The following is a 27082-nucleotide window of genomic DNA, read 5'->3' as shown; positions in this document are numbered from 1 at the left end:
GTACTCAGTATACTTATTCTTCTATAATTTTTACAATGTCTTTTGTCCCCCTTCTCTTTATATAAAGGGGCTATACATGCTCTCAGCCAATCCCTAGGTACCTTCCCCTTTCATACGTTTATTAAACAAAAGTACTAACCACTCCAACACTATATCCACCCCTGCTTTTAACATTTCTGTCATGATCCCATCAGTTCCAGCTGCTTTACCCCCTTTCATTCTACGTAATGCCTCACGTACCTCCCTCACACTTACGTTCTGCTCTTCTTCACTCCTAAAAGATGGTATACCTCCCTGACCAGAGCATGAAATTACCGCCTCCCTTTCTTCCTTAACATTTAAAAGTTCCTCAAAATATTCTCGCCATCTACCTAATACCTCCCTCTCCCCATCTACTAACTTCCCTACTCTGTTTTTAACTGACAAATCCATATGTTCCCTAGGCTTTCTTAACTTGTTTAACTCACTCCAAAATTTTTTCTTATTTTCATTAAAATTTCTTGACAGTGCCTCTCCCACTCTATCATCTCCTCTCCTTTTGCACTCTCTCACCACTCTCTTCACCTTTCTTTTTTTACACAGGGTTTGACAAGGTTAAGAATCCCTAGCTTTATTGACAAGCTATTTACAGGTTAAGGATTCCTAACTTTATTGGCAAGCAAAGAGCTGTTACCTACATCAGCTCATTTGAAAGCATTTTTATTGTTATGAGACATACAAGTAGGGAACAGGATGAAGTTGGAGCCATCTGTGGGCCAGCATTTTCATTTGATCATCTGACTTTATCTCGTTGACATCATTATGCTGTACGAATGTGTTCCATACTCGAGTCATCCTGGGTATGTATGATCTCAGATGGAGTGATGTTCTGGAGAAGGGTACAGCCAGAGTGAAGTTGCTGCTTTCTGCCCGTCTTATGGCATAAAAGCTTGTTTCACGCTGTCCTCGAAGTGAATCCAAGAGTGGTATTTTGACAATATTGGCCTTGTACATAACAGTAAGGCCACCCACAACCCTCTTATGTTGAAGGCTCTGCTGAAATGACAGATCTATCCAGGATGGGTCCAGGCGAGAGATGAGACGTCTTGCTCTGTTCTCTACTCCGTCAAGCAGTCGCAGATGAGAGGGGGGGCAGGCAAACCAAGAAAGTGGAGCATACTCAAGGTGTGAGCGTACTTGTGCCTCGTACAGGATCTTGCAACCCCTACTGTCAAGCAGATGGGAGATACGGCGAAGTGCTGTAAGCTTCCTGGCTGCCTTGTTTGCAAGATTTACAACATGGTTCTTCATGGTTAGTTTGGAGTCAAATTTCACCCCAAGGATATCAACTTCTTCTCCAGGTGCCAACACCCTCCCATTCATCCTTAATACGTACTGCACCAGCATTACCATCATGGTGCCTAGAGACGATCATCATTTGCGTTTTCTCAGGTGCAAATGTTACTTGCCATCTATTTCCCCAAGCTGATATAGCTCTCAGCTGGTGATTGATGTAGCTTAGAGCAGCTGGCATTTCTTCTCTTGGATAAGTGAATGTCAGTGTACAGTCGTCTGCATATGCATGTGATTCTGGGATGAGATGAAGAAGGTCGTTGAAGTAGACATTCCATAACAATGGACCCAGCACGCTTCATTGTGGAACACTTGCCCCAATAGGATGTCTTGCTGATTCCGTTCCATTGAGAACTACACTTAGGGATCTACCATGAAGGTAATCACTGAGAAGACATAGCGTAGAGCCTGCAATTCCCAGTGCTCGAAGTTTTGCTAAGAGGCCCTGGTGCCACACCCGGTCGAAAGCGCCAGCTATGTCCAGTGCTACCACACAGCTGACTTTGGATTCATCCAGTGACTGGTGCCACTTAGTGGAGAGGTTTAACAACAGATCAGCAGCAGAGTAATCTTTCCTGAAGCCATATTGACGATCACAAAGTAGTGAGTGGTAATCAAAAAACTCTGTCATTTGTCTTGAGATTATTGTCTCAAGGATCTTACCAGTGATTGACAGGAGTGACACTGGTCTGTAGTTGCTGATTTCTGCTCTGCTCTTCTTTTTGTGAACAGGGACTACATTTGCCTCTTTCCATAGAGAGGGCCATTTACACTGTACTAGGCAGTGCTGAAAGATGCGAGTTAGAGGTGCTGCTAGCTGGTCTGCACATCTTCTCAACAATCTTGGGCTCAACTTGTCTGGGCTCACAGCCTTTTCTTGGTCAAGCCTTATTGTCACCACTGACAGTTTTGACACAGTTCTTGCAGCTAGCCAAGGAGGGTCCCTTGCTGGATCAGGAACTTGCATTTTGGTAGCGAAGTGTTCAGCAAAGAGGTCCGCCTTCTCTTGACTACTAGTAGAGGTGGTCCCATCCTGTAGATTTAGAGGTGGAATAAGTTCATCAGGCAGATAACCTTGTCTGTCCTTGACCAGGGACCACCAGGTTTTGGAGCCTACCCTACCTGATGCTAGCTTTCTTTTAGTGTCCACCTCCCGACTCAAGAAATTGTAATGACACGATTGCAAACAAACCATACCCCCGGCCGGGATTGAACCCCCGGTCATAGTCTCAAAACTCCAGCCCATCGCGTTAGCCACTAGACCAGCTAGCCACAATAAGATTCATCCAACTTGGTATATTTCTACACCATAGGAAGGTTAGCACAGGTGTAGAAATATAGCTAGTTGGATGAATCTTATTGTGGCTAGCTGGTCTAGTGGCTAACGCGACGGGCTGGAATTTTGAGACTATGACCGGGGGTTCAATCCCGGCCGGGGGTATGGTTTGTCCACCTCCCATTTAGCAATGGCCCACTTTTGAACATCACCCATATGCCTACAGGCTTGCGTGTGCAAGTTCCTGTTACAGGTGGTAGGATCTCTCTTATACCTTCGCCATGCTTTGTACTTAGCAGTAGCAGCCTCTCTACAACGAAAGCCAAACCAAGGCTGATCTGTAGGCTTCGTCACATATTGCCGGTGAGGAATGTTTTCTTGTTGCAGATTAAGGATGTGTCCAGTGAAGGCTTTCACTTGGTTGTCAACATTCCCTTGGAGAAGAGCATTCCAATCGGTGGTGGCGAGCTCAGAGCAAAGGGCTGGCTAATTACCTCTTTCCCATAGCCAGGTTGTGCGTGTGGACTCCTCACCTCGTTCTGTTGGGATCTTAAGTGTCGTAAAAACAGCCTTGTGGTCAGATGATCCAACGTAGCCGAGGGGTTGACAAGTGACTATGCCTTCTGCCAGATCACTCACTACTGGGTCAAGGGAGGAGCCAGAGATACGAGTAGGGAAATCAACAAAGTTTCTCATGTCAAAGACTTTCCATATACTCTGCTCTTCTTATAACACTTCTGCTTTGTAAAACCTCTCATAAGCTAACTTTTTCTCTTTTATCACACCCTTTACTTCATCATTCCACCAATCACTCCTCTTTCCTCCTGCCCCCACCCTCCTATAACCACAAACTTCTGCCCCACATTCTAATACTGCATTTTTGAAACTATTCCAACCCTCTTCAACCCCCCCGCACTACTCATCTTTGCACTAGCCCACCTTTCTGCCAATAGTCGCTTATATCTCACCCGAACTTCCTCCTCCCTTAGATTATACACTTTCACTTCCCTCCTACTTGTTGTTGCTACCTTCCTCTTGTCCCATCTACCTCTTACTCTAACTGTAGCTACAACTAAATAATGATCCGATATATCAGTTGCCCCTCTATAAACATGTACATCCTGGAGCCTACCCATTAACCTTTTATCCACCATTACATAATCTAACAAACTACTTTCATTATGTGCTACATCATACCTTGTATATTTATTTATCCTCTTTTTCATAAAATTTGTATTACTTATTACCAAATCTCTTACTACACATAGCTCAATTAAAGGCTCCCCATTTACATTTACCCCTGGCACCCCAAATTTACCTACTACTCCCTCCACAACATTTTTACCCACTTTAGCATTGAAATCACCAACCACAAGTACTCTCACACTTGGTTCAAAACTCCCCATGCATTCACTCAAAATTTCCCAAAATCTCTCTCCTCTACACTTCTCTCTTCTCCAGGTGCATATACACTTACTATAACCCACTTTTCACATCCAGCCTTTATTTTACTCCACATAATCCTTGAATTAATACATTTATAGTCCCTCTTTTCCTGCCATATCTTATCCTTCAACATTATTGCTACTCCTTCTTTAGCTCTAACTCTGTTTGAAACCCCTGACCTAATCCCATTTATTCCTCTCCACTGAAACTCTCCCACCCCTTTCAGCTTTGTTTCACTTAAAGCCAGGACATCCAGCTTCTTCTCATTCATAACATCCACAATCATCTCTTTCTTATTTGCACAACATCCATGCACATTCAGACTTCCCACTTTGACAATTTTCTTCTAATTCTTTTTAGTAATCTTTATGGGAAAAGGGGTTACTAACCCATAGTTCCCGGCATTTTAGTTGTCTTTTACAACACGCATGGCTTACGGAGGAAAGATTCTTATTCCACTTCCCCATGGATATGAAAGGAAAGGTAATAAGACCAAGAACTATTAAGATAAATTCAAAGAAAACTCAGATGAATGTTTGGAAGCGACTGCGGTGGCTGGCTGGCTTGTAAACACTGGCACCAAAGGGACAAGTGAGGCGCGCTCAGGCCAAAGTGGACGCGTATGGTACGGAACGAATAGCGCTGGTCGGGTTTTTAAGCGCTAGTCGAGGCAAAATTTTTGCGTTAAAATGTATCGCTAGTCAGATTTATTGTTAATCGATGCCATCGTTGGTCGAGGGTCCACTGTATGTACATTACGCCTTACTTTGGTCTCACAGGCCACATAAGTTACCTGAAAAAATAAAGTAGTGGAAAAAGCAAGATACATTTGAATAGGAGTAAAAAAAAAAGTTTACTGGGTGAGCAGCGAATGAGCGGCATTCACTGCTGTTGTCATACGCGGGTCATTTTCTGCCAACTTTACGCCTCTATATCTCGGTAAGTATTGATAGCTAAATTTTTTTTGGGGGGTGGGACTTTAAATAATCAGAAAAATAATCTTAACATTTTCATAAAGAAAATTTTTTTTCGACACCAGGAGACACTTCAGGATTTGGGGTTTCTACAGTCAAAGGGTTGACGGGGAAGTTCGCATCCTGAAATTTCTTTTGTATCCTGAAGCAAAAAATCACCCAAACTGTCATTCATATCCTGAAAAAATTCGCATGGTGGGGCGTTCGTAACCTGAGGTTCCACTGTATGTATGTATACATGTGTGTATATATATATATATATATATATATATATATATATATATATATATATATATATCTTTCTTCTTTCAACACATCAGCCGTATCCCACCGAGGCGGGGTGGCCCAAAAGGAAAAACAAAAGTTTCTCCTTTTACATTTAGTAATATATACAGGAGAAGGGGTTACTAGCCCCTTGCTCCCGGCATTTTAGTTGCCTCTTACAACACGCATGGCGTACGGAGGAAGAATTCTGTTCCACTTCCCCATGGAGATAAGAGGAAATAAACAAGAACAAGAACTAGAAAGAAAATAAAAGAAAACCCAGAGGGGTATGTATATATACGCTTGTACATGTATGTGTAGTGTGACCTAAGTGTAAGTAGAAGTAGCAAGATGTACCTGAAATCTTGCATGTTCATGAGACAGAAAAAAGGACACCAGCAATCCTACCATCATGTAAAACAATCACAGGCTTTCGTTTTACACTCACTTGGCAGGACGGTAGTACCTCCCTGGGCGGTTGCTGTCTACCAACCTACTACCTAGGATATATATATATATATATATATATAAAGAATAAGAAGAAGAAAATTGTCAAAGTGGGAAGTCTGAATGTGCGTGGATGTTTTGCAAATGATAAGAAAGAGATGATTGTGGATGTTATGAATGAGAAGAAACTGGATGTCCTGGCTTTAAGTGAAACAAAGCTGAAGGGGGTGGGAGAGTTTCAATGGAGAGGAATAAATGGGATTAGGTCAGGGGTTTCAAATAGAGTTAGAGCTAAAGAAGGAGTAGCAATAATGTTGAAGGATAAGCTATGGCAGGAAAAGAGGGACTACAAATGCATAAGTTCAAGGATTATGTGGAGTAAAATAAAGATTGGATGTGAAAAGTGGGTTATAGTAAGCGTGTATGCACCTGGAGAAGAGATAAATGTAGAGGAGAGAGAGAGAGAGATTCTGGGAAATGTTGAGTGAATGTGTGGGGAGTTTTGAATCAAGTGTGAGAGTAATGGTGGTTGGGGATTTCAATGCTAAAGTGGGTAAAAATGTTATGGAGGGAGTAGTAGGTAAATTTGGGGTGCCAGGGGTAAATGTAAATGGGGAGCCTTTAATTGAGCTATGTGTAGAAAGAAATTAGGTAATAAGTAATACATATTTTATGAAAAAGAGGATAAATAAATATACAAGGTATGATGTAGCACGTAATGAAAGTAGTTTGTTAGATTATGTATTGGTGGATAAAAGGTTGATGGGTAGGCTCCAGGATGTACATGTTATAGAGGGGCACCTGATATATCAGATCATTATTTAGTTGTAGCTACAGTTAGAGTAAGAGGTAGATGGGAAAAGAGGAAGGTGGCAACAACAAGTAAGAGGGAGGTGAAAGTGTATAAACTAAGGGAGGAGGAAGTTTGGGCGAGATATAAGCGACTATTGGCAGAAAGGTGGGCTAGTGCAAAGATGAGTAGTGGGGGGGTTGAAGAGGGTTGGAATAGTTTTAAAAATGCAGTATTAGAATGTGGGGCAGAAGTTTGTGGTTATAGGAGGGTGGGGGCAGGAGGAAAGAGGAGTGATTGGTGGAATGATGAAGTAAAGGGTGTGATAAAAGAGAAAAAGGTAGCTTATGAGAGGTTTTTCCAAAGCAGAAGTGTTTTAAGAAGAGCAGAGTATATGGAGAGTAAAAGAAAGGTGAAGAGAGTGGTGAGAGAGTGCAAAAGGAGAGCAGATGAAAGAGTGGGAGAGGCACTGTCAAGAAATTTTAATGAAAATAAGAAAAAATTTTGGAGTGAGTTAAACAAGTTAAGAAAGCCTAGGGAAAGTATGGATTTGTCCGTTAAAAACAGAGTAGGGGAGTTAGTAGATGGGGAGAGGGAGGTATTAGGTAGATGGTGAGAATATTTTGAGGAACTTTTAAATGTTGAGGAAGAAAGGGAGGCGGTAATTTCATGCACTGGCCAGGGAGGTATACCATCTTTTAGGAGTGAAGAAGAGCAGAATGTAAGTGTGGTGGAGGTATGTGAGGCATTACGTAGAATGAAAGGGGGTAAAGCAGCTGGAACTGATGGGATCATGACAGAAATGTTAAAAGCAGGGGGGGATATAGTGTTGGAGTGGTTGGTACTTTTGTTTAATAAATGTATGAAAGAGGGGAATGTACCTAGGGATTGGCGGAGAGCATGTATAGTCCCTTTATATAAAGGGAAAGGGGACAAAAGAGATTGTAAAAATTATAGAGGAATAAGTTTACTGAGTATACCAGGAAAAGTATACGGTAGGGTTATAATTGAAAGAATTAGAGGTAAGACAGAATGTAGAATTGCGGATGAGCAAGGAGGCTTCAGAGTGGGTAGGGGATGTGTAGATCAAGTGTTTACATTGAAGCATATATGTGAACAGTATTTAGATAAAGGTAGGGAAGTTTTTATTGCATTTATGGATTTAGAAAAGGCATATGATAGAGTGGATAGAGGAGCAATGTGGCAGATTTTGCAAGTATATGGAATAGGTGGTAAGTTACTAAATGCTGTAAAGAGCTTTTATGAGGATAGTGAGGCTCAGGTTAGGGTGTGTAGAAGAGAGGGAGAATACTTCCCAGTAAAAGTAGGTCTTAGACAGGGATGTGTAATGTCACCATGGTTGTTTAATATATTTATAGATTGGGTTGTAAAAGAAGTAAATGCGTGTTCGGGAGAGGGGTGGGATTAACCCTTTGAGGGTTTTCATCGTACTAGTACGTTTTACGCGTAGGGGTTTTTGACGTACTAGTACTCATAAATTCTAGCGGCCTCAAATCTAGTGGGAGAAAGGTGGTAGGCCTTCATATGAAAGAATGGGTCTATGTGGTCAGTGTGCACAGTCTAAAAAAAATCCTGCAGCACACAGTGCATAATGAGAAAAAAAAAACTTTGACCATTTTTTTTGAATAAATCAGCGACTTTGCAGTGTATTTTCGTATGGTATTTATTGTTGTATTCTAGTTTTCTTGGTCTCATTTTATAGAATGGAAGACATATTACAGAAATTGAGATGATTTTGACTGGTTTTACAAAGAAAGGTACCTTGAAATTGAGCTCAAAGTAGCAGAAATGTTCGATTTTTACCAAACTTCAAAAGTAAACAAATCGTGCCAAGCGTGCAATACACGTCAACTGGTGAGTCTAATATTCTTTCACAAGTGCACCAATAATATTTATACCATTTTTTACACTAATGCAGTAGTCTGCATAACAGTAAATCTTATATTTTTTGTGAAAATAAAAATTCAAAGTGGAAAGCAAAAGAATATAAGAGGGGACTTGAGACATGACTAATGACTAGAGGAAATGTCATTTTAGTGCCAGGAATGTCTTTCTTGTTTATTCTGGACCCTATTCCGAAATTGGCATCTTTTGAAATTTGTGTGAAATTGGCAAAATTGCTAAATTCTGACCACTGTACTGGATAGTTGAATTTCATAAATGAGTGGTTTCTTGCTTCCATTTGATAGAAAAAATGGAGTTCTAGCGAAATATTCATGTTTTTTGTCGACTAGTACAGTGAAATTGGCCGAAAATGGGGCTCAAAGTGGGCAAAATCGCCGATGCGTAAACATCGCCGAGACTGCTAACTTTGCGAGAGCATAATTCCGTAAGTTTTCTATCAAATTTCAAACTTTTGGTGTCTTTATGATCGGGAAAAGATTCTCTATGTTTTCATAAGAGAAAATAATTTTTTTTTTTTTAAATTTGGCCGACCCTGAGAACGAGTTTCGGAGAGGGCCTGTCGACCCTCAAAGGGTTAAATTATGGGGAATCAAATTCAAAATGGGAATTGACACAGTTACTTTTTGCTGATGATACTGTGCTTATGGGAGATTCTAAAGAAAAATTGCAAAGGTTAGTGGATGAGTTTGAGAATGTGTGTAAAGGTAGAAAGTTGAAAGTGAACATAGAAAAGAGTAAGGTGATGAGGGTATCAAATGATTTAGATTAAGAAAAATGGGATATCAAATTGGGGAGGAGGAGTATGGAAGAAGTGAATGTTTTCAGATACTTGGGAGTTGACGTGTCGGCGGATGGATTTATGAAGGATGAGGTTAATCATAGAATTGATGAGGGAAAAAAGCTGAGTGGTGCGTTGAGGTATATGTGGAGTCAAAAAACGTTATCTATGGAGGCAAAGAAGGGAATGTATGAAAGTATAGTAGTACCAACACTCTTATATGGATGTGAAGCTTGGGTGGTAAATGCAGCAGCGAGGAGACGGTTGGAGGCAGTGGAGATGTCCTGTCTAAGGGCAATGTGTGGTGTAAATATTATGCAGAAAATTCGGAGTGTGGAAATTAGGAGAAGGTGTGGAGTTAATAAAAGCATTAGTCAGAGGGCAGAAGAGGGGTTGTTGAGGTGGTTTGGTCATTTAGAGAGAATGGATCAAAGTAGAATGACATGGAAAGCATATAAATCTATAAGGGAAGGAATTAGGGGTAGGGGTCGTCCTCGAAAGGGTTGGAAAGAGGGGGTAAAGGAGGTTTTGTGGGCGAGGGGCTTGGACTTCCAGCAAGCGTGCATGAGCGTGTTAGATAGGAGTGAATGGAGACGAATGATACTTGGGACCTGACGATCTGTTGGAGTGTGAGCAGGGTAATATTTAGTGAAGGGATTCAGGGAAACCGGTTATTTTCATATAGTTGGACTTGAGTCCTGGAAATGGGAAGTACAATGCCTGCACTTTAAAGGAGGGGTTTGGGATATTGGCAGTTTGTAGGGATATGTTGTGTATCTTTATACGTATATGCTTCTAAACTGTTGTATTCTGAGCACCTCTGCAAAAGCAGTGATAATGTGTGAGTGTGGTGAAAGTGTTGAATGATGATGAAAGTATTTTCTTTTTGGGGATTTTCTTTCTTTTTTGGGTCACCCTGCCTTGGTGGGAGACGACCGACTTGTTGAAAAAAAAAAAAAAAAAAAAAATAATATATATATATATATATATATATATATATATATATATATATATATATATATATATATATATATATATATATATATATATATATATATAATATATATATAGTGGACCCCCGGTTAACGATATTTTTTCACTCCAGAAGTATGTTCAGGTGCCAGTACTGACCGAATTTGTTCCCATAAGAAATATTGTGAAGTAGATTAGTCCATTTCAGACCCCCAAACATACACGTACAAACGCACTTACATAAATACACTTACATAATTGGTCGCATTCAGAAGTAATCGTTATGCGGGGGTCCACTGTATATATATATATATATATATATATACACACACACACACACACACACACACACACACACACACACACACACACACACACACACACACACACACACACACACACACACACACTCATACACTCATACATACATCTCCTGAAGCGCACATCAACCAAATAACTGCTGCAGCATATGGGCGCCTAGCAAACCTCAGAACAGCATTCCGACATCTTAATAAGGAATCGTTCAGGACCCTGTACACCGTGTACATTAGGCCCATATTGGAGTATGCAGCACCAGTTTGGAACCCACACCTAGCCAAGCACGTAAAGAAACTAGAGAAAGTGCAAAGGTTTGCAACAAGACTAGTCCCAGAGCTATGAGGTATGTCCTACGAGGAGAGGTTAAGGGAGATCAACCTGACGACACTGGAGGACAGTTGAGATGGGGGGGACATGATAACGACGTACAAAATATTGAGAGGAATTGACAAGGTGGACAAAGACAGGATGTTCCAGAGATTGGACACAGTAACAAGGGGACACAGTTGGAAGTTCAAGACACAGATGAATCACAGGGATGTTAGGAAGTTTTTCTTCAGCCACAGAGTAGTCAGTAAGTGGAATAGTTTGGGAAGCGATGTAGTGGAGGCAGGATCCATACATAGCTTTAAGCAGACGTATGATAAAGCTCACGGCTCAGGGAGAGTGACCTAGTAGCGATCAGTGAAGAGGCGGGGCCAGGAGCTCGGACTCGACCCCCGCAACCTCAACTAGGTGAGTACAACTAGGTGAGTACGTACACACACACACATACACACACACACACACACATACACACACTCACACACACACACACACACACACACACACACACACACACACACACACACACACACACACACACACACACACACACACACACACACACACACACACACACACACACACACACACACACACACACACACACACACACACACACACACACACACACACACACACACACACACACACACACACAAGCTGTTATCCAGCCACATCAGGAGGAAAACAACAGTCAAGGACCAGGTAATCATGCTAAAGAAGGAAGGAGAGACAAGAAATAACCATTAAGTATGTGAGGAACTCAACAAGAGATTCAAAGAATTGTTCACAGAGGAGACAGAAGGAGCTCCAGAAAGACGGAGAGGTGGGGTACACCAAGTGCTGGACACAGTACACACAACTGAGGAAGAAGTGAAGAGGCTTCTGAGTGAGCTAGATACCTTAAAGGCAATGGGGCCGGATAACATCTCTCCACGGGTCCTGAGTGAGAGAGAGAGCAGAGGCGCTATGTGTACCCCTAACAACAATATTCAATACTTCTATCGAAACAGGGAGATTGCCTGAGGCATGGAAGACAGCAAATGTAGTCCCAATCCTTAAAAAAGGAGACAGACATGAAGCACTACACTACAGACCAGTGTCACTGACATATATAGTATGCAAAGTCATGGAGAAGATTATCAGGAGAAGATTGGTGGAACTCCTAGAAAGGAATGATCTCATCAACAGCAACCAACATGGTTTCATGGACGGGAAATCCTGTGTCACAAACCTACTGGAGTTCTATGACATAGTGACAGCAGTAAGACAAGAGACAGAGGGGTGGGTGGATTGCATTTTCTTGGACTGCAAGAAGGCATTTGACACAGTTCCACAAAAGAGATTAGTGCAAAAACTGGAGGACCATGCCGGGATAACAGGGAAGGCACTACAATGGATCAGGGAATACTTGTCAGGAAGACAGCAGCGAGTCATGGTATGTGGCGAGGTGTCAGAGTGGGCACCTGTGACCAGCGGGGTCCCACAGGAGTCAGTCCTAGGACCAGTGCTGTTTCTAGTATTTGTGAACGACATGACGGAAGGAATAGACTCTGAAGTGTCCCTGTTTGCAGATGATGGGAAGTTGATGAGAAGAATTCATTCGATCGATGACCAGGCAGAACTACAAAGGGATCTGGACAGGCTGCAGACCTGGTCCAGCAATTGGCTCCTGGAGTTCAACCCCACCAAGTGCAAAGTCATGAAGATTGGGGAAGGGGAAAGAAGACCACAGAAGGAGTACAGTCTAGGGGGCCAGAGACTACAAACCTCACTCAAGGAAAAAGATCTTGGGGTGAGTATAACACCAGGCACATCTCCTGAAGTGCACATCAACCAAATAACTGCTGCAGCATATGAGCGCCTAGCAAACCTGAGAACAGCATTCCAACATCTTAATAAGGAATTGTTCAGGACCCTGTACACCGAGTACATTAAGCCCATATTGGAGTATGTAGCACCAGTTTGGAACCCACACCTAGCCAAGCACGTAAAGGAACTAGAGAAAGTGCAAAGGTTTGCAACAAGACTGATCCCAGAGCTAAGGGGTATGTCCTACGAGGAGAGGTTTAGGGAAATCGACCTGATGACACTGGAGGACAGGAGAGATAGGGGGAACATGATAAGGACATACAAAATACTGAGAGGAATTGACAAGGTGGACAAAGACAGGATGTTCCAGAGATGGGACACAGTTGGAAATTGAAGACACAGATGAATCACAGGGATGTTAGGAAGTATTTCTTCAGCCACAGAGTAGTCAGGAAGTGGAATAGTTGGGGAAGCGATGTAGTGGAGGCAGGATCCATACATAGCTTTGAGGAGAGGTATGATAAAGCTCACGGTTTAGTGAGAGTGACCTAGTAGCGACCAGTGAAGAGGCAGAGCCAGGAGCTGGGACTTGACCCCTGCAACCTCAACTAGGTGAGTATACACACACATGCGCGCGCACACCACATGAGCACACCACACGTGCACACCACACGTGCACACCACATGCGCACACCACACGTGCACACCACGTGCACACCACGTGCACACCACACGCACACACCACACATGCACACCACACGTGCACACCACGCGCACACCACACGCGCACACCACACGCGCACACCACACGCGCACACCACACGCACACACCACACGCACACCACACACCCCGACACCCCACACCCCGACACCCCACACCCCATGCACCCCACACACCCCGACACCCCACACCCCGACACCCCACACCCCACGCACCCACCCACCCATCCCATGCCTCCCTCCCTCCCTCCCTCTGGGTTTTCTGTTTTCATACTAGTTCCTGTTCTTGTTTATTTCCACTTTATCTCCATGGGGAAATGGAACAGAATTCTTCCTCCGTAAGCCATATGTGTTGTAAGAGGAGACTAAAATGCCAAGAGCAAGGAGCTAGTAATCTCTTCTCCTGTATACATTACTAAAGTTAAAAAGAGAAACTTTTGTTTTTCTTTTTGGGACACCCTGCCTCAGTGGGATACGGCTGGTTTGTTGATAGTAGTAGTAGTTCATAAGTTTTACTTCATCATTTTGGTACCTTTTATGCCATTATTATTTATTCCTTCACAGATGGCAGCAGCTTCACAACAAGAAATATGCTGAGAAGAGAAAATTTGGTTTTGTTGATGTCCAGAAAGAAGAGATGCCTCCTGAACACATTCGCAAAATCATTCGTGATCATGGGGATATGTCAAGTCGAAAATATCGTCATGACAAACGTGTATATTTGGGGGCACTCAAGTTCATGCCTCATGCTGTATTGAAGCTGTTGGAAAACATGCCAATGCCTTGGGAACAGATAAGAGATGTCCAGGTTAGATGCACTTTGCCTCATACTTTGTACAAAATTTCTTTGGTGATGCAGATTTCATAACAGATCTGTTATTGATACGTAATTCTAAGATTAAGGGTCACTAATGTTGAGTAGTTGGGCTTTAATTATGCAGTGTATGTAATTTTTTTTTAACACTGGCTGTTTTCCATGCTGTACCATTATGATTATTTTTTAAAATTATTCTCTTTATTTAACCCATAAACTGTCCAAACGTAGGTCTACGTTCACTTGTGTAGCGCTCCGAATATTTTGAAAATTTAAAAAATCTTTTTTTTTTTTTTATTTGAGTGCATTTTTCTACATGTTATATAGAATTAAAAAAAGAAATTAGGTCAATACTTACTGAGATATAAGCCTGTGAAGTTGGCGCTGGATGCTCACCTGATGGCAACATCGACTCCTGCCATTTGCAGAAGTATTGCCAATGTACCCTTTTTTCTTGTTTTTATTTTAATTTATATAATTTTTTATGTTCTGATAATTACAATTTATAATAGTTCTTGTGATTTCATAGCCAATCTTTGTTTTGACACTAATATTAGGTTTTGATACGGCACTCAAATAGTCACAATCACATTGACAGGTGAACATTTTCACCTGCCTGGGTTATTTACTATTGTCTAGAAATATATACAAAGTATTTATAGGTCCCAGCAATGTTTTAGACATGCTGGAGTATACCTTGAAGCATGGTGTTATGACAAGTGTTCCTATGCTGTTGACAGCCAGTGACTTGATAAATTGGCACTCGGGGAACCCTGCTTTGTTTGTTTTCACTGTTACACACAAACATATCTGTCTGTGTCTGTCTCTGCTTATCTGTCTGTCTAGCTCTGCTTATCTGTCTTTTTCTCCGCCTGTTTATGCCTGGAGTATATGTGAAACTCCTTGAAGAATGGTGTTGTGACAACTGTTGACAGCCCAGTGACATTTGATAAATGGGCACTCGGGGAACCCTGGCTTTATTTGTTTTCGCTGACCCTCACAAACATGTTTGTCTGTCTGTCTATCTAACTATCTGTCTATCTTTGCTTGGAATTTTTGGGTTATCCTAGGTAATTTACACTATGTATAATTGTACTTATGTGTACATGTGAGAGAGAGATATATAGATATAGACAGAGAAATAGACAGATAAAGATATAGACAGATACAGAGATATAGACACAGAGAGCCAGACAGAGCCAAAGCCAGCCAGCTGACCAGCCTGCCAAATACATAAGAACATAAGAAAGAAGGAACACTGCAGCAGGCCTACTGGGCCATACAAGGCAGGTCATGTAACCCCCTCCCCCCCTCTTCCCAGCTTAGACCAATGACCCACCTAGTCAGGTCACATCCACTGAAGGAAGGAGCACGGCATCAGACCTATATCACAACTCGCACCCACCCATACCCACTCATTTATTTATCTAACCTATTTTTACTTTCCTCTTAACCCTAACTTTTTTCTCAGATTTTTTGAGAATTTTTTTTTTTTTTTTTTACCCCTTCAGGGTCCAAGGCACAAATCTGAAGTGGTGCCCCAGTGTCCAAGAATTTTCAAAAAAAAAATTTGTTATTTTTTCTTATGAAATGGTAGAGAATCTTTTTGTGAAGGTAATAAAGCAAAAAGTATGAAATTTGATGGAAAATTGACGAAATTATGCTCTCGCGAATTTTGATGTGTCAACGATATTTACGAATCAGCGATTTTGCCGACTTTGACTCCCATTTTAGGCCAATTACATTATTCCAGCCAACCAAATTCTTAGCTATTTCACTAGTATTACTTCTATTCTATCGATTGAGCACAAGAAATCGCCAAGTCAACTGTTTCAACTACAAATTAAAGTGATCGGAAATTGTTAATTTGGCCAATTTAACACAAAGTTGAAAATATTCCAATTTCAAAATAGGGTGCAGAATAAACAATGTAGGTATTCCTGGAACTAAACTAACATTTCCTCTGTTCATTAGTTACGTTTTGAGGCTTTACAAATAAATTCCATTTTGATTTTTTATTCACATAATGAATTTTTATTCACACCAAAAAATAGATTTACTGTTATGCAATACTGTAATAATTGTATAAATATCATCACCATATTTGTGAATGCATATTAGACCCACCAGCTGGCGTGTATTAGACGTGTGAGGTCGTTTGTTTACTCTTGAATATCCGCAAAAATTTAACATTTCTGCTACTTTGAGCTCAGTTTCAAGCCATTTCCAGTGCTAAAACCAATCAAAATCATCTCTATTTCTGTAATATGTCTTCCATTCTATCAAATGAGACCAAGAAATCGCAAATACAACTATAAAAAAAACATACAAAAAAACATTGCAAAGTCGCTGTTTTAATCGAAAAATCATGATTTCAGTTTTTTTCTCACATTATACACAGTGTGCTGCAGGATCTGTTTTATGTGGTGCACACGTACCACATAGATGTATTCTTTCATATCTAGGCCCAAATGTACCACTCACAGTTTATCAGAGTGAGCTAAGCTCATGATGTAGATCTACGGTTTGGACCCTGAACGTAAAGCCGTAGATCTACGGGACGGACCCTGAAAGGGTTAATGTTGCAGTTTTATAACTGTAGTGTAGGCATGCCTCTGGTAAGACAGTGATGGAGTGAATGATGAAAGTTTCTTTTTCGGGCCACCCTGCCTTGGTGGGAAATGGCTGATGTATGGGATTGACCCTCACTTTCAAGCTGTACATGTATGGGACCAACCCTGAAAGGGTTACTGGACTGCTAGAGGGAAAGGGGTGTATGTTATTGCCAGTTGTCTGTAAATTCTGAATCGTGAGATTATTTTTTGTTATTTTTTTTTTTTTTTTTATTATCACACCGGCCGATTCCCACCAAGGCAGGGTGGCCCGAAAAAGAAAAACTTTCACCATCATTCACTCCATCACTGTCTTGCCAGAAGGGTGCTTTACACTACAGTTTTTAAACTGCAACATTAACACCCCTCCTTCAGAGTGCAGGCACTGTACTTCCCATCTCCAGAACTCAAGTCCGGCCTGCCGGTTTCCCTGAATCCCTTCATAAATGTTACTTTGCTCACACTCCAACAGCACGTCAAGTATTAAAAACCATTTGTCTCCATTCACTCCTATCAAACACGCTCACGCATGCCTGCTGGAAGTCCAAGCCCCTCGCACACAAAACCTCCTTTACCCCCTCCCTCCAACCCTTCCTAGGCCGACCCCTACCCCGCCTTCCTTCCACTACAGACTGATACACTCTTGAAGTCATTCTGTTTCGCTCCATTCTCTCTACATGTCCGAACCACCTCAACAACCCTTCCTCAGCCCTCTGGACAACAGTTTTGGTAATCCCGCACCTCCTCCTAACTTCCAAACTACGAATTCTCTGCATTATATTCACACCACACATTGCCCTCAGACATGACATCTCCACTGCCTCCAGCCTTCTCCTCGCTGCAACATTCATCACCCACGCTTCACACCCATATAAGAGCGTTGGTAAAACTATACTCTCATACATTCCCCTCTTTGCCTCCAAGGACAAAGTTCTTTGTCTCCACAGACTCCTAAGTGCACCACTCACTCTTTTTCCCTCATCAATTCTATGATTCACCTCATCTTTCATAGACCCATCCGCTGACACGTCCACTCCCAAATATCTGAATACGTTCACCTCCTCCATACTCTCTCCCTCCAATCTGATATTCAATCTTTCATCACCTAATCTTTTTGTTATCCTCATAACCTTACTCTTTCCTGTATTCACCTTTAATTTTCTTCTTTTGCACACCCTACCAAATTCATCCACCAATCTCTGCAACTTCTCTTCAGAATCTCCCAAGAGCACAGTGTCATCAGCAAAGAGCAGCTGTGACAACTCCCACTTTGTGTGTGATTCTTTATCTTTTAACTCCACGCCTCTTGCCAAGACCCTCGCATTTACTTCTCTTACAACCCCATCTATAAATATATTAAACAACCACGGTGACATCACACATCCTTGTCTAAGGCCTACTTTTACTGGGAAAAAATTTCCCTCTTTCCTACATACTCTAACTTGAGCCTCACTATCCTCGTAAAAACTCTTCACTGCTTTCAGTAACCTACCTCCTACACCATACACTTGCAACATCTGCCACATTGCCCCCCTATCCACCCTGTCATACGCCTTTTCCAAATCCATAAATGCCACAAAGACCTCTTTAGCCTTATCTAAATACTGTTCACTTATATGTTTCACTGTAAACACCTGGTCCACACACCCCCTACCTTTCCTAAAGCCTCCTTGTTCATCTGCTATCCTATTCTCCGTCTTACTCTTAATTCTTTCAATTATAACTCTACCATACACTTTACCAGGTACACTCAACAGACTTATCCCCCTATAATTTTTGCACTCTCTTTTATCCCCTTTGCCTTTATACAAAGGAACTATGCATGCTCTCTGCCAATCCCTAGGTACCTTACCCTCTTCCATACATTTATTAAATAATTGCACCAACCACTCCAAAACTATATCCCCACCTGCTTTTAACATTTCTATCTTTATCCCATCAATCCCGGCTGCCTTACCCCCTTTCATTTTACCTACTGCCTCACGAACTTCCCCCACACTCACAACTGGCTCTTCCTCACTCCTACAAGATGTTATTCCTCCTTGCCCTATACACGAAATCACAGCTTCCCTATCTTCATCAACATTTAACAATTCCTCAAAATATTCCTTCCATCTTCCCAATACCTCTAACTCTCCATTTAATAACTCTCCTCTCCTATTTTTAACTGACAAATCAATTTGTTCTCTAGGCTTTCTTAACTTGTTAATCTCACTCCAAAACTTTTTCTTATTTTCAACAAAATTTGTTGATAACATCTCACCCACTCTCTCATTTGCTCTCTTTTTACATTGCTTCACCACTCTCTTAACCTCTCTCTTTTTCTCCATATACTCTTCCCTCCTTGCATCACTTCTACTTTGTAAAAACTTCTCATATGCTAACTTTTTCTCCCTTACTACTCTCTTTACATCATCATTCCACCAATCGCTCCTCTTCCCTCCTGCACCCACTTTCCTGTAACCACAAACTTCTGCTGAACACTCTAACACTACATTTTTTAAACCTACCCCATACCTCTTCGACCCCATTGCCTATGCTCTCATTAGCCCATCTATCCTCCAATAGCTGTTTATATCTTACCCTAACTGCCTCCTCTTTTAGTTTATAAACCTTCACCTCTCTCTTCCCTGATGCTTCTATTCTCCTTGTATCCCATCTACCTTTTACTCTCAGTGTAGCTACAACTAGAAAGTGATCTGATATATCTGTGGCCCCTCTATAAACATGTACATCCTGAAGTCTACTCAACAGTCTTTTATCTACCAATACATAATCCAACAAACTACTGTCATTTCGCCCTACATCATATCGTGTATACTTATTTATCCTCTTTTTCTTAAAATATGTATTACCTATAACTAAACCCCTTTCTATACAAAGTTCAATCAAAGGGCTCCCATTATCATTTACACCTGGCACCCCAAACTTACCTACCACACCCTCTCTAAAAGTTTCTCCTACTTTAGCATTCAAGTCCCCTACCACAATTACTCTCTCACTTGGTTCAAAGGCTCCTGTACATTCACTTAACATCTCCCAAAATCTCTCTCTCTCCTCTGCATTCCTCTCTTCTCCAGGTGCATACACGCTTATTATGACCCACTTCTCGCATCCAACCTTTACTTTAATCCACATAATTCTTGAATTTACACATTCATATTCTCTTTTCTCCTTCCATAACTGATCATTTAACATTACTGCTACCCCTTCCTTTGCTCTAACTCTCTCAGATACTCCAGATTTAATCCCATTTATTTCCCCCCACTGAAACTCTCCTACCCCCTTCAGCTTTGTTTCGCTTAGGGCCAGGACATCCAACTTCTTTTCATTCATAACATCAGCAATCATCTGTTTCTTGTCATCCGCACTACATCCACGCACATTTAAGCAACCCAGTTTTATAAAGTTTTTCTTCTTCTCTTTTTTAGTAATTGTATACAGGAGAAGGGGTTACTAGCCCATTGCTCCCGGCATTTTAGTCGCCTCATACGACACGCATGGCTTACGGAGGAAAGATTCTTTTCCACTTCCCCATGGACAATAGAAGAAATAAAAAAGAACAAGAGCTATTTAGAAAAAGGAGAAAAACCTAGATGTATGTATATATATATATGCATGTGCGTGTCTGTGAAGTGTGACCAAAGTGTAAGTAGGAGTAGCAAGATATCCCTGTTATCTTAGCGTGTTTATGAGACAGAAAAAGAAACCAGCAATCCTACCATCATGCAAAACAGTTACAGGTTTTTGTTTCACAGTCATCTGGCAGGACGGTAGTACTTCCCTGGGTGGTTGCTGTCTACCAACCTACTACCTACACTACCAACCTACTACCTACTACCTACCAACCTACTACCTATTTTTTGTTATCGTAACATAATTAACAAAGTTCTGAATCAGTGGACTTAGTCTGCTGATTCAGAAAACTACCAGACACTAAGAAAACAGGTATTGTAACCTGTAGTACTACAGTATAGTACTGTATAATAATTAATAGTATGTAATTTACAGCAATTTTATTTACCTTTCTTGTGATCGAGTGTGAGGAGGAGCCGTAAAGTTCTATAAGACATAGATATCGGTCACTTTTTCACATACCTGTGCCACTGAGTGTTAGGGAGTATTGTAAAAAAATATTTATATAAAATAACACTCCATGTATAATGTCATTTTCCACTTTCAGTATACTACACGGAAAATGACATTATAAAGTGGACCCCCGCATAGCGATATTAATCCGTGCAAGAGAGCTCATTGTTATGCGAAATTATCGTTATGCGAATGAATTTTCCCCATAAGAAATAATGGAAATCAAATTAATCTGTGCAAGACACCCCAAAGTATGAAAAAAAAACATTTTTACCACATGAAATATTAATTTTAATACACACAAACTGAAAAAGGCATGCACAATTACATGACACTTACTTTTATTGAAGATCTGGTGATGATTGATGGGATGGGAGGAGGAGAGAGTGTTAGTGTTTAGAAGGGGAATCCCCTTCCATTAAGACTTGAGGTGTCAAGTCCTTTTCTGGGGTTACTTCCCTTCTTCTTTTAATGCCACTAGGACCAGCTTCAGAGTCACTGGAGTTCTGTCGCACAACATATCTGTCCATAGTGGCCTGTACCTCTCGTTCCTTTATAACTTCCCTAAAGTGTTTCACAACATTGTCAGTGTAATAGTCACCAGCACGGCTTGCAATAGCTGTGTGAGGGTGATTTTCATCCATAAAGGTTTGCACTTTCAGCCACATTGCACAGATTTCCTTAATCTTTGTAGTAGGCAATTTCTTCAATTTCTCTCTCCCCTCATTTGAACCAGTTTCCTCAGGTCTGGCCTCTTGCTGTTGAAGTTGATCTATCAGCTCATCAGTGGTTAGTTCTTCATTGTCCTCCTCCACCAACTCTTCCAAATCATCCCCACTAACCTCCAACCCCAAGGACTTTCCCAATGCCATAATGGATTCCTCAACTGGCATAGGATTCTCAGGGTTAGCCTGAAACCCTTCAAAATCCCTTTTGTCTACACATTCTGGCCACAGTTTCTTCCAAGCAGAGTTCAAGGTCCTCTTAGTCACTCCCTCCCAAGCCTTACCTATAAGGTTTACACAATTGAGGATATTAAAGTGATCTCTCCAAAAGTCTCTTAGAGTCAGTTGAGTTTCTGAGGTCACTACAAAGCACCTTTCAAACAGAGCTTTTGTGTACAGTTTTTTGAAGTTTGCAATAACCTGCTGGTCCATGGGCTGCAGGAGAGGAGTGGTATTAGGAGGCAAAAACTTCACCTTCATGAATTTCATGTCCCCATAAAGTCGCTCTGCCACGTCTGTAGGATGACCAGGGGCATTGTCTAACACCAGGAGGCACTTAAGTTCTAATTTCTTTTCAGTTAGGTAATCTTTCACATTGGGGGCAAATGCATGGTGTAACCATTCATAGAAAAAGTCCCTAGTGACCCATGCCTTACTGTTTGCCCTCCACAGCACACACAAATTAGCCTTGAGGACATTCTTTTGCCTGAACGGTCTGGGAGTTTCAGAGTGATACACTAATAAAGGCTTCACTTTGCAATCACCAGTAGCATTGGAACACATCAACAGAGTAAGCCTGTCTTTCATAAGCTTATGTCCTGGGAGTGCCTTTTCCTCCTGAGTAATGTACGTCCTGCTTGGCATTTTCTTTCAAAACAGGCCTGTTTCATCACAATTAAACACTTGTTCAGGTTTCAGTCCTTCACTGTCTATGTACTCCTTGAATTCCTGCACATATTTTTCAGCTGCTTTGTGGTCTGAACTGGCAGCCTCACCATGCCTTATCACACTATGTATGCCACTATGCCTCTTAAATCTCTCAAACCAACCTTTGTTGGCCTTAAATTCACTCACATCATCACTAGTTGCAGGCATTTTTCTAATTAAATCCTCATGCAACTTCCTAGCCTTTTCACATATGATCACTTGAGAGATGCTATCTCCTGCTATCTGTTTTTCATTTATCCACACCAATAAGAGTCTCTCAACATCTTCCATCACTTGCGATCTCTGTTTCGAAAACACAGTTAAACCTTTGGCAAGAACAGCTTCCTTGATTGCCTTTTTGTTGCCCACAATAGTAGCGATGGTTGATTGGGGTTTACTATACAACCTGGCCAGCTCGGAGACACGCACTCCACTTTCATACTTATCAATGATCTCTTTCTTAATCTCTATAGTAATTCTCACCCTTATTCCTGTAGGGTTGGCACTAGAAGCTTTCTTGGAGCCCATGGTCACTTATTTTGCAGATAAAATCACCAGAAACACTGTAATAATACGAAATGTTCCGATTGTATGCTTGGATGTTACCGCGGAGGCTGGCTGGTAAACAATGCCACCGGCGGAACATGTGAGGCTGGCTAAGGGCGCACATTAGACGCGTCTCAGACGAAAATTGGTGAGCGGGTTTTTTAGCGGTATGTGAGGCAAAATCTTAGCGATAAAATGTAGCGGTATGCGGATTTAACGTTATGTAAGGCCAACGGTATGCGGGGGTCCACTGTATGTGGAGCATTATTTTATATAAACTTTTTTTTTTTTTACAGTGCTCCGTAACACTGAGTTGCTTGACATTGTTACTTAACACCATATTCCTCGTATATTCATGCCACTGAGATGCCATAATCGACCTTCTGTATTAGGTCAAGTTTCCGCTTAACCCTGAGAACCACACATTTCTCTTGGAACCACCACTTGCTTTAGAATCCATTGTTAATTGCACTTTACCTAATGTTAATAAAGACACACAAAACACTGAATCGGGGAAAATTGGAGACTGAATGACAAGCGCGTGTGTGAGCACAGACAATAAACTGGCACATACGGTTTATGGCTTAGGATACAATGAAAATTGACATGTCCTGATTGAGGAGACATTTACCCCATATGGGACGATCAATAGAATCATTGGACTCGACTCACGAAATCGTAATGACACGATTGCAAACAAACCATACCACTGGCGGGATTTGAACCCACGGTCAGAGAGTCTCAAAACTCCAGACCGTGGCTAGCTGGTCCAGTGGCTAACGCGACGGTCTGGAGTTTTGAGACTCTCTGACCGCGGGTTCAAATCCCGCCCGTGGTATGGTTTGGAATCATTGGACTTGGTCTGACGATTCAGAACACACTTAACCCTTTCAGGGTCCAAGGCCCAAATCTGAAGTGGTGCCCCAGTGTCCAAGAATTTTCCAAAAAAAAATTTGTTATTTTTTCTTATGAAATGGTAGAGAATCTTTTTGTGAAGGTAATAAAACAAAAAGTACGAAATTTGATGGAAAATTGACGAAATTATGCTCTCGCGAATTTTGATGTGTCAGCGATATTTACGAATCGGCGATTTTGCCGACTTTGACTTCCATTTTAGGCCAATTACATCATTCCAGTCGACCAAATTCTTAGCTATTTTACTAGTATTACTTCTATTCTATCGATTGAGCACAAGAAATCGCCAAGTCAACTGTTTCAACTACAAAATAAAGTGATCGTAAATTGGTAATTTGGCCAATTTAACACAAAGTTCAAAATATTCCAATTTCAAAATAGCATCCAGAATAAACAATGTAGGCATTCCTGGCACTAAACTAACATTTCCTCGGTTCATTAGTTACGTTTTGAGGCTTTACAAATAAATCCCATTTTTATTTTTTATTTACATAATGAATTTTTATTCACACCAAAAAATAGAAGATTTACTGTTATGCAATATTGTAATAATTGTATAAATATCATCACCACATTTGTGAATGTGTATTAGATCCACCAGCTGGCGTGTATTAGACGTGTGAGGTTGTTTGTTTACTCTTGAACATCGACAAAAATTTAACATTTCCACTACTTTGAGCTCAGTTTCAAGCCATTTCCGGTGCTAAAACCAATCAAAATCATCTCTATTTCTGTAATATGTCTTCCATTCTATCAAATGAGACCAAGAAATTGCAAATGCAACTATAAAAAACATACGAAAAAACACTGCAAAGTTGCCGTTTTAATCGAAAATCTTGGTTTCAGTTTTTTTTCTCTCATTATACACAGTGTGCTGCAGGATTTGTTTTATGTGGTGCACACATACCACATAGATGTATTCTCTCATATCTAGGCCCAAGTGTACCACTCACAGTTTATCAGAGTGAGCTGAGCTCATGACGTAGATCTACGGTTTGGACACTGAACGCAAAGCCGTAGATCTACGGGACGGACCCTGAAAGGGTTAAACACTTTCACTGCAGACAAAATTTAGAATTATTAACCCTTTTTCATTCTTGTCTGATGATTATAACATTTGTCCAGTCAATTGTCTGTAATTTCTGAAATCTGTTCACTGGAGATCTCATAATTAGAGATTTTACTGTATATGAGCTTGTAATCCCAAGGTCTATTAAAAAATATATATAATTTTTTTCTGTAGGTTCTTTACCACATTACTGGAGCCATTACGTTTGTCAATGAGATTCCTTGGGTGATTGAGCCAGTCTACATCTCCCAGTGGTCTACTATGTGGATGATGATGCGACGAGAGAAGAGAGATCGCCGGCATTTCAAGAGGATGAGGTTCCCTCCATTTGATGATGAGGAGCCACCTCTAGATTTTGCAGATAATGTTCTAGATGTGGAGCCACTTGAAGCTATTCAGATGGAACTAGACCCTGAGGAAGATGTTGAGGTGAGGATTTGCTTTTTTATTGATGACTTATCAATAACCATTGTTTATTATTATTAATGCCTTGTTCATAAACACACCTGTCTCAGTTGATAGTATCAGTATGTATATTAAATTTGTTACCAGTGTTGTTGGCTCATATATCTTGTGTCCCTTCACTGTAAACTCTTCCCTGTAGAAATGCTCTACTGTTCATGTCTACTGTGTCTTCTGGGTACATTGTAAGTTTTGAACATGTTTTCTCGTGATCCATTTCCTCTGGAGTCATGAGGAGAGTTAATTTAGTTTTCCTTGCAGTGTTTTGCCTTCACTTCAATATGAAACACTGGGAAATCTGCTGCTATAGGGTTTCTGAAACACATGGGGCTTTTATTTGTTTGCTTCCATTTATGTTCCAGCATTACCAATGCTACCAGATGACTTGAAACTAAACCATTTACATTAAATTTTGACAAGAAATTTCTAAAGGTGATAACTCTTCATCTGCCACAACTTATCTAAAGTGACACGAGTGAGTGATTTTTACGTTGAGCCTGGATAGAAACAGTCTTAAAGACACTGTATAAAAAAGTAGGTTGGCACTACTGTCCTGCCAAGTGAGTGTAAAACGAAAGCCTGTAATTGTTTTACATGATGGTAGGATTGCTGGTATCTTTTGTCTGTCTCATAAATATGCAAGATTACAGGTACGTCTTGCTACTTCTACTTACAAAACCTCCTTTACCCCCTCCCTCCAACCTTTCCTAGGCCGACCCCTACCCCGCCTTCCTTCCACTACAGACTGATACACTCTTGAAGTTATTCTGTTTCGCTCCATTCTCTCCACATGTCCGAACCACCTCAACAACCCTTCCTCAGCCCTGTGGACAACAGTTTTGGTAATCCCGCACCTCCTCCTAACTTCCAAACTACGAATTCTCTGCATTATATTCACACCACACATTGCTCTCAGACATGACATCTCCACTGCCTCCAGCCTTCTCCTCGCTGCAACATTCATCACCCATGCTTCACACCCATATAAGAGCGTTGGTAAAACTATACTCTCATACATTCCCCTCTTTGCCTCCAAGGACAAAGTTCTTTGTCTCCACAGACTCCTAAGTGCACCACTCACCCTTTTCCCCTCATCAATTCTATGATTCACCTCATCTTTCATAGACCCATCCGCTGACACGTCCACTCCCAAATATCTGAATACATTAACCTCCTCCATACTCTCTCCCTCCAATCTGATATCCAATCTTTCATCACCTAATCTTTTTGTTATTGTCATAACCTTACTCTTTCCTGTATTCACTTTCAATTTTCTTCTTTTGCACACCCTACCAAATTCATCCACCAATCTCTGCAACTTCTCTTCAGAATCTCCCAAGAGCACAGTGTCATCAGCAAAGAGCAACATTGACAACTCCCACTTTGTGTGATTCTTTATCTTTTAACTCCATGCCTCTTGCCAAGACCCTCACATTTACTTCTCTTACAACCCCATCTATAAATATATTAAACAACCACGGTGACATCACACATCCTTGTCTAAGGCCTACTTTTACTGGGAAATAATTTCCCTCTTTCCTACA

The 27082-nt window shown here is 41.2% G+C and overlaps 1 protein-coding gene across 1 annotated transcript in view; it reads left to right on the top strand.

The window, feature by feature from the left end:
* The window catches only part of Prp8 (pre-mRNA processing factor 8), a 104268-nt gene that overhangs the window by 24741 nt on the left and 52445 nt on the right, over nt 1-27082 (top strand). The window contains exons 3-4 of the mRNA XM_053779548.2: nt 13944-14187; nt 25251-25505. Of these exons, the coding sequence (XP_053635523.1) occupies nt 13944-14187; nt 25251-25505 (499 nt within the window). The remainder of the gene's footprint in view (nt 1-13943; nt 14188-25250; nt 25506-27082) is intronic.

Source organism: Cherax quadricarinatus, chromosome 24, assembly GCF_038502225.1.
Source record: "Cherax quadricarinatus isolate ZL_2023a chromosome 24, ASM3850222v1, whole genome shotgun sequence".
Classification (NCBI taxonomy): Eukaryota; Metazoa; Arthropoda; class Malacostraca; order Decapoda; family Parastacidae; genus Cherax; species Cherax quadricarinatus.
This window is presented reverse-complemented; position numbering and strand designations above follow the sequence as displayed.